The following is a 9,856-nucleotide window of genomic DNA, read 5'->3' as shown; positions in this document are numbered from 1 at the left end:
AGCGAGGAATTAAATATTATTATAATATGCGGAAAAGCGATCTCATTACAGAGTTATCGCACACACAGATGCAATCAGTTGAACAGATGGGTAATAATTATCTAATTGATGAGCCTGTTCCAGATATATCATCAACAATTTTAGCTCCCTCACCTTTTCAGCCTATTACACAAATTAGAAAAGAAAGAAATAAAAAGATTAGTTCTCTTGCAGATTGGATTGTATCATATGTTCCTGAACCAGTTAAAAAGGTTGTGAATAAAAAAGTTGATGAATTAAAATCTACAGTTTCAAATTTGTATCAAAAATATGGAATTAGAAATCCGATAGAATTTAAATTATCACAATCAGCTGTTAAAAATGTAACAAATCAGTTTTCAGTTAAAGAAATAAAAGGATATTATGCTATATCTTTCATGAATGCTGCTAAAAAAGTGCTATTAAAATACTAACCGAAAATAAAAAATCAAAGTTTTATATAGTTCTCTATTGTGAAATGGAGCGTACTGATATTAAAACAGGAGAAACTATAATCACATATGCTCCATTTAGAACGAATAATCAAGTTGTATTAGAAACAACAGATTTAGACGAGTTTTATGAAACATCAAAGCAGAAAATTTTAGAATCCTTATCATCTTTTCAACAGTTAGGATCAGGTTGAAGATTTGTTTCTGTTGAAAAGATGGATATCAATTTTATAGAGTATAACCCTATTAAAGCTAAATCATATATTCCACTTGATAAAAATTTAGCAACAAAAAAAGCAATAATTAATATAAAGAACGAAGATAATGTTTTAAGTGGTGTACCGCAAGAGCATTAAATCCAACAGATAATCATCCTGAAAGAGTAGATAAGGAGCTTAAAATTCAAGCTGAAAAAATAAACTGGGATAAAATAGAATTTCCAGTATCCTTAAATCAACTTACACAATTTGAGAAGAACAATACAGATATCAGTGTCAATGTATATGGTTATGAAAATTCAGAGGTTCATATTTTGCATGCATCAAAAAGTAATGATCGCACACATTTAATAGATTTACTATTAATCTCAAATGGGGAAGCCAATCATTACTGTTTGATAAATTTAAACAGATTGCTTTCATCACAAACATCTAATAATCATTGTAAAAATTACTATTGTAGAAATTGTTTATTTGGATTTAATTCAGAAGAATCATTATCTAGTCATAAATCGTATTGTGAAACACATGATTTAGTACGTATCGAACTTCCACCAATAAATTCAACAATGCAATTTACTAGTCACAATAAATCAATGAGAGTTCCGTTTGTAGTATATGCAGACTTTGAAAGTTTTATCAAACAAGTTGATACTTGTGAACCAAATCCGAATGAATCTTATACTAAACAATATCAAAAACATATTCCAAATTCATTCTGTTATTATATTAAATGTTTTGACAAAAGTTTTTATCAAAGCAGTCCAGTCACATTTACTGCAAGTAGTGAAACAGGTGATGTTGCTCAAATTTTTGTTGATAGTTTACAAGAAGATACTAAGAAAATTTGTGATAGTATTAAATTTCCAAAAAAGATGATATTTACTAATGAAAACAAGCATGATTTTAATGCAGCAATATCATGTCACATTTGTGGAGAAAAACTTGTAAAAGATAAAGTACGTAATCATTGTCATATTACAGGAAAATATAGAGGTTCTGCTCATCAAAATTGTAATTCAAATTATAAATTTCCAAAATTCTTTCCAGTGCTATTTCACAATTTATCTGGTTACGATTCTCACTTATTTATGAAGAAATTATCAGGAGGGAAATTGAGTTACATACCAAACAATGAAGAAAAGTATATTAGCTTTTCTAGAGAAATTAAAGTGGATGAAGATATTAAAGAAGGTAAGAAATTTGAAGTTAAACGAGAGCTTCGTTTCTTAGATAGTTATAGATTTATGCCTTCTAGTTTAGATGCTTTATCAAAGAATTTAGCAAAAGACCAGTGTAAAAATATCGGAAAATTATATTCAGGCAAAAAATTAGACTTGTTACTCAGAAAAGGTGTATATCCATATGATTGGGTTGATTCTATTAATAGATTTAATGCGACACAATTACCACCAAAAGAATTATTCTTTTCAAAATTAAACAATGAAGATAAAAGTGATGATGATTACTCACATGCACAAAATGTATGGAAGGTGTTTGATTGCAAAACATTTAGAGATTATCATGACTTGTACAATGTTTCAGATGTGATGAAAATTTTAGAGATGTTTGTATGAATTGTTATAAATTAGATCCTGCTTGGTATTATACATCACCAGGATTAGCTTAGAATACAGCATTGAAGAAAACAAAAATAAAATTAGAACTGTTGAGCGATTACGATATGATCCTAATGATAAAGAAAGGTATAAGAGGTGGAATCAGTATGATATCTAATAGATTAGGAAAATTTAACAATAAGTACATGGGTGATGAGTATGATCAAAGCAAAACATCAATATTCATCCAATATTTAGATGCTAATAATTTATATGGATGGGCAATGAGTAAACCACTTCCAACATATGGTTTTAAATGGATGGACGAAAATGAAATCGAAAACTAGAAATCAATTCCATGTATACTAGAGGTAGATTTAGATTACCCTGAACATCTACATGATGAACATAATGATTATCCTCTAGCACCTGAAAGATTAAATATTGATAAAGTTGAAAAATTAGTGCCAAACTTGAATAGTAAGAAAAAGTATATATTACATTATGAAAATCTAAAACTATATGAGAGATTAGGATTAAAGATTACTAAAATTCATAAAGGCATAAAACTTGAAGAAAAAGCATGGCTCAATGAATACATTGAACTGAATACAAACCTTAGAACTAAAGCAACAATTGATTTTGAAAAAGACTTTTTTAAACTCATGAACAATTCAGTATTTGGAAAAACAATGGAGAATGTCGAAAACAGATTTGATATTAGATTAGCTACAGATAAAAATAAAGCTATTAAACTAGCATCAAAACCAAACTTTGAAAGTAGAACAATATTTGATGAAAACTTAATAGCAATACATATGAAAAGAACAAAATTAAAATATGCTAAACCAATTTACTTAGGAATGTGTATATTAGATTTGAGCAAAACTCTAATGTAGGAATTTCATTATGATTAGATAAAGAAAAAATATGCTGATCGAGGAAAACTATTATTCACAGATACAGATTCTTTTGCATACAAAATTAAAACAGAAGACTTTTATTCCGATATTTCTAAAGATATTGAAGACAAATTTGATACAAGTGAATTTGATCCAAAGCACCCAGCAATTAATAATGTAGGATTTAAAGTTGGTCTTAATAAGAAAGTAATAGGAATGTTTAAAGATGAGACTGGAGGAGAACAAATTGAAGAATTTGTAGGACTCAGATCAAAGTTGTATTCATAGAAAGTACACGGAAAAGATAACAAAAAATGTAAAGGAGTAAAGAAAAATGTTGTTAAAAAGTATATGACACATGAAAATTACAAAGATTGTTTATTAAATAAAAGAGATCATATTAGGAAAATGAATGTAATAAGATCACATTCACATGAAATTTACACAGAAGAGATCAATAAAATAGCATTAAGTGCAGAAGACGATAAAAGAGTTATTTTAGAAGAGGGAATACACACATTAGCAAATGGACACTACAAACTAAAAGAAAATAGAAATTCGAAGAATTTATAGGTCAAAGAGGTCAAAGAGGTCATGGAGTTCAAGGAGCCCAAGGGGTGGGGTAGGGGAGCCCAAGGAGTAGGGGGTAGGGGAGCCCAAAAATTATTGTTTTGAGAAAAAAAATAATTTATAAATAAAAATGGAAAATAACATTCATAAATTTGTCAATGTTGAAGAAATAATTCTACCCAATGAACCACTAACAAATTTTCAACGAATCAAAGCAGCAAAAATATTAAAAATAAAACATTTTAGAGGTGTATTTTTAAGAGATCAATTACCCAAAAATAAAAAAATAAAAGGATGTGGAATATGAAATACAGGAGATTCAAGTACGCAGGGATTTCACTGGATTTGCTGGTACAAGGACGGAGATAAAAAACTAAGTTTTGACTCTTATGGGCTGCCACCTCCTGTTGAAATTGTTGATTATCTAAAAATGCCTGTTTCATATAACAGTGAAAGAGTTCAAATTGGAAATACCTCATTCTGTGGACACTTGTGTTTATATGTTTTAAAAAAACTAGATGAGGGATACGATTTTTAGAATATTATTAATAATCTATGGTAATTTTTTTATATTGTATATAAAAAACAAAATGCCTGTCAATATATTCGGTACTACTACTTCAGATGTATATTCAGTTGGTTTAATAATATCTGAAGCTAATAACATGTTCATTCGTAGAGATGGACTAAATAATGCAACTAGTAATATTAATATGAATTCTAATAAATTAATAAATTTAGCAGAACCTACTAACTTAAAAGATGCTGCTACAAAGAATTATGTTGATAATAATTCACTTAGTCTTAATGAATTAGGAATAGTACCAAATTCAAGTTTAACGTGCCTTGGATTAAAATCCAAGACTATTCCACTAAATACAGGTCCTGATGCAACAACAGTTTTTGTACAATCTTATGGTCCTGGTATACTCAGAAAACTATGGTTAGCACTTGAAGGAACAGATAATAATAACAATGTTCCGGGTAACGTATTTCTTAGAATATATGTAGTTCATGCACTTGACATAGGAGATTTTTCTACTTCTATATATTCTTTTAGCATGTGATATTTGCACCACTTGGTGAACCATTTTATGCAAACTCTTTACAAGGTTGTAATGCATATACAGCTAATGCACTAGGAGGTTACTTTACACTTGATATGCCATTTACTACTAGTCTAGTAATTCAATTATACATTAAAACTAATCAACCACTTACATATTGGATACAACCTCATATTACAAGAACTACATCAATACCTAAATCATTGTCATCTATTAAATTATACTCAGAAACATTTAGATTTACTTACACAACTTATGGTAAAGAATATATATTATTAGACACTACAGACAATGCTAAACAAGGTTTTTATCTTAAATATATTAGAATGCATGTTATTGGAGTATCTGGAAATTGGTGGGAATCTAGGTACGCATGTATGATGCATACGATTATCCAAAAAATGCTACTAACTATGTTATTTTATCTTTCTTCGTGGAACAGTGTTAATATTAATTCATTTAATATTGAATCATCTGGACTATTGTATCAATCAAGTGCAATAATTGGTCCTACAACTACTAACTCATTTTACAGAAATTTTACTGATTCCATGCCTAGTGTTGGCAGTGGAAGAAGATTCGTAGTAACATTAAACTCTGGTAATGCACAAGTAGGGCAATCTGGAAGTTTTCATGTAATAGGACATGCTTTCTTTTACGCTTAGATTTAACTTGTGAAATTAATTTAAAAATACGAAATTTTTATAAAATTATTTATATAAAAATAAATATTTAGGTCTTTCAGACCCATAAGAAGTAGCTTATAGTTTGTAAATGAGTTTGTAACCAAAAATTGGTTGATATATATTATTTTGGCTCAGTTGAAATGGTTGAAATATGATATTAGAATATGGATAGGTATATGGTTAAAAAACACTTATGAGAATATGGATAGGGCTATAAATGAGCTAGAATCTATTTTTTATACTACTTTCAATATTTGATTTGTAGAAATTCTCTGCAAACTAGCATTAGCTACAAGCCGTTTAAATGTTCCTCCTATACCATCACAAGGTTGCTTTTCCGTGGCTGGTTGAAAAGAAAACCCATTTTGCATCTATTCCAAAGTCTGATTTATGCTGATATAGGTTTAAAATGTTTTTGCAGTTTTTATATTGAGATGAACAGCCATTAGAAAAGTAGATCACGTTTGCAATGCTGAGTATTTTTTGCTTCAGATTATTTATAATTGATTTTTGTACGTCGTAAAGCATTGGTATCATGATTGTTATCATCTGATATAATGCAATATGAAGTGGAATGCAAAACCTAATTTTCTTTATAGTACAGAACTACTGGATAAAGTGTGCACTGAAGACTATTATAATGGAAACTGTGTACTTCATCCTGCACCATAAAACTATAGTTTTCTGTAAAATCTCCTAGAATTATTGCATTATTTGATGGCAGTTCTTCTTTAAGATTTTTTAAATATTTAGATTGGCATTTAGAAATATATGAATAGGCTGTTAGCTAGACAAGTTTTTCCATCACCATATCTACATAATCTGGTATGCTTACATGCTGTATAACTAAATCTGATCTATCAGTAGTAATAAAGTAGTTGTAGTAGTAGTAGTAGTAGTAGTAGTAGTAGTAGTAGTAGTAGTAGTAGTAGTAGTAGTAGTAGTAGTAGTAGTAGTAGTAGTAGTAGTAGTAGTAGTAGTAGTAGTAGTAGTAGTAGTAGTAGTAGTAGTAGTAGTAATAAGGTAGTAGTAGTAAAGTAACCCTTTGGTTAAATTCAATAGTATCTTTTTCCTCAAACTGCCCTATTAGTTCGAATAGCTTTTCTTCTAACTTAGATGTATTTTTTGGACATTTTGTACATCGATTTAACCTGCATTCTTTGTTTTGCATATCACAAACAATAAATTTATATAGTTCATGGTAATCTATTTTAATGAGTAGGATAATTAACTTCATGTTTTGATGGTAGATAAACGCTCACAGAATGGGTTCCTGATGAGTTTGGCAAAACACATCATTTAGGTCTTAAAACAAAAAACTTGGAAAAATCTAACTTTACATGTGGATATAGAATTTTAAATGAGACAAATAACTCTTTTAAGCTTGATAAAAGTAGTGGCTTTTGCATATGGACTTTTCACCATCTTCACAAAAATTTTTCACTAAATCAGGCAGCATTTTACCTCGCTTAGTTTGTGGAACTGCAAGAACTCCTTCCTTCTTTGCTAAAGATCTAGATTTTATTATTAGACACTTTGAAACACCAAAATACTCACTTGCTGCTTCAATTGACCATTCTTGTGGGCACAAAGTCGGTACTTGAATTTTGTCCCTAAATGAACATTAATCCCTAAATGAACATTATCGAAAATTTCAACTTCTATCAATGGAATTTGTAAAGAACTTGATAACTTTTCTTTGAAAACTGTTGTAATAGTTTTAATTTTTTTCTTCTCAATACTCATATGATTCGCAAATGGTTTTTCGTGAAGCTTAACTGGTGACATGCCAATTATACTGAGACAATCAGAAAGTTCTTGTCTGTTTTTATTTATATCAGCTTCTTGTTGAACGTTAAATACATTTTCTTTATTTATACTTTCATTTGTGTAATCATCAGCAATATCAATGTTATCAGTATTAATTTCAGTAGAAACTTTTAATTTGACTAAGCAATTTGTACAAATTTTTTGACCAGGTACAATATTGAACCTGTTGTTTAAAGCTATGGTTTTTAACATGACTTCTCTAAGAGATGCTAAATTAAAAAATATAACTTAATCAAATAAAATGTGCCTAGTATTATTAAACAAAAAGAACATAAAATTATGAAAAAATGACATTTATAAAAACATTTATGACAAGCTTTCCTAACCTTTGCACGGTCTTTTGTGAACTAACAGCAGATTACAGCATTTATTCTGAAACACAGGGAACTTCTCAAGATAGAACTTTTGATGATGAAAACATAAGTCAATAATCAAAACTAAATTTTGCTCATCTAGAGCTAGATCTTGAAAAAAGTTTATTCCAATGTGGTTTGTAAACGTTAACTTGTGACAATTTAATTTTAAAATCAATCCAACTGAGCATTGTGATGTTCCAGCCATTATAAAAATATTTATTTTCAATATTTTATTTTTCTAAAACCAACATTAAATAAATAATAATTTCTCACGTGAGTATTATAATCAGAACTCAAATGTTACAACCAACTGATACATTTTAGTTAATCAAAGAAGAAACCATCAATTCATTTTTATTTTAAACTAAATAAGTGTAGTCATAGCTATGATTACACTTATTTAGTTTAAAATAAAAATGAATTGCTGGTTTCTTGTTTAATTAATTAAATGGAGTAATTGGTTTTAACATTTGAGTATTAATAATAATACTTATGTGAGAAATTATTTTTTTTTGTGAGAAATTATTTTAGTTATAATCTCTATATGGAGATTATAACCAAAACGGTAAACAAAAATTCAAAAATAAAATTGCAAAAATAAAACAATAAGAAGATAAATAAGTGCATAAAAAAACAGTGAAATAATTTTTGCCTCTAACAGGTATTTATATATAAACTATTATTGTAAAGATTTAAAATGAATAGATCAATACCTTTTCTGCAATTAATTTTAAACTAGACATGTTTACTGAAAAATTGTTAAAAACCCGGTTTGCATTTCAAAGTTTTTCATCAAATATAAGATCTAATAACTTTAAGTAATAATTTTTGATTTCTTTCTTCAAAAGTTTCTATACCTATTAAATTTTGTAAACGTATGGTTAACACAACTGTGTATACTTTTACATTTTAGTGTTGCTATAGACGTTGCTAAGAGCGCAGAACATAAAAAATGTAAAAAATCTCAAACTTTAAAGACCCATAACTCTTAAAATAATGAAATTGGCTCCAAATTATTTTTGATTATTCCTAACGATACTATTAACTGCATTTGTGCCAAAAATCAAGTATTTCTGAGATGGTGGGTTATTTCGACTTAATGTTTTGACATGGAATTACCCTATTAGTATTATTTCGGGACCACAAGACGGTATCATCATTTTTATTTAAACTCTAAAACTAAATATTAAGAAACGTTTTTTGTTAAATGTTTTCAAAAAAAACTTTAAAAACACGTTTAAAAAACTTACTAAAAGTAAAGATTGTAACAATCTCAGTTTTTTTATCTAAATACAACGCATCGTTGGTTTCCAAAAACCTGTGTTTAAATATTGACCATCATCAAAATTCATTTTTATTGTAAAAATTTTGAACTCATTATATATTACAATTGTTAAAATTTCATAAAGAAATGTATAATAAAGAAAAGTAATAAATCTACAAAATAAGTAGTAAAACTTAATTACAAGGATTGATTAAGAAAACTGCAACCAACTTGAGAAAACCGCGTTCTTCAATGTCAATTGACTTCTACAACAGCAATAAAGTTTTTATTAGAAACAATATTATTGAAAACGTTCTTCTTTTAAAAGTATTATATTATAGATAATGTTTATGTTATCATTAAAGTTAATGTGATTCCAGTCCTGCTGTAAAATTTGATCTTTGAATGATATTAAGTTATCATTGTTAACAGTTCACTTTTTTATTGTCATTCTACCCTCGTTTTTTATTTAATAATCTGATTTAATAGAAAAAAAATATGGGAAAATGATCAGAAACACAAATTTTTATAATATCTTTTTTAAGAGATTTATTAAAATAGTCTGCGGTTAATATATTATTAACGAATGGTTTGTTATTCTAGTTGGTCAATCTATTATTGGTATGATTCCAATTTCAATAATTACCCATAAACTCCTTTATAAAAATCAGTTCGGTTTTAACGAAAACAACTCAACCGAAAATGCTATTCTTCAATTAAAACGTTCTATTAATGAGTTTTTCAAAAATCTAAAATTTACACTTGGTGTTTTCATTGACTAGTCAAAAGCTTTTGAAACAGTTGATCATAATATTTTGCTTAAAAATTTTGAATGCTATGGCTTAGCAGGTAAAACTCAAAAAAAAGTTGGTTCAAAAGTTATCTCTTCAACCGAAAGCAATTTTTTTTAACAAAGATTCCCAATCTCAAACAT

At 28.0% G+C, this 9,856-nt stretch overlaps 1 protein-coding gene across 1 annotated transcript; it reads left to right on the top strand.

Moving 5' to 3' along the window:
• Positions 1 to 496: 496 nt before the first annotated feature.
• Positions 497 to 2,265, top strand: LOC136089957 (uncharacterized). Its single transcript, XM_065816059.1, has 2 exons — positions 497 to 648; positions 819 to 2,265. Exons 1-2 carry the CDS (start codon positions 497 to 499, stop codon positions 2,263 to 2,265), a joined length of 1,599 nt encoding a protein of 532 aa, XP_065672131.1.
• Positions 2,266 to 9,856: the final 7,591 nt, after the last annotated feature.

This window comes from Hydra vulgaris, chromosome 13 (genome assembly GCF_038396675.1).
Source record: "Hydra vulgaris chromosome 13, alternate assembly HydraT2T_AEP".
NCBI lineage: Eukaryota > Metazoa > Cnidaria > Hydrozoa > Anthoathecata > Hydridae > Hydra > Hydra vulgaris.
This window is presented reverse-complemented; position numbering and strand designations above follow the sequence as displayed.

Coding starts and splice junctions, on each gene's coding strand:
- LOC136089957 (XM_065816059.1), top strand. CDS start 497: ATGGAGCGTACTGATATTAAAACAGGAGAAACTATAATCACATATGCT. Junction 649..818: donor TCCTTATCATCTTTTCAACA/GTTAGGATCAGG, acceptor GTGTACCGCAAG/AGCATTAAATCCAACAGATA.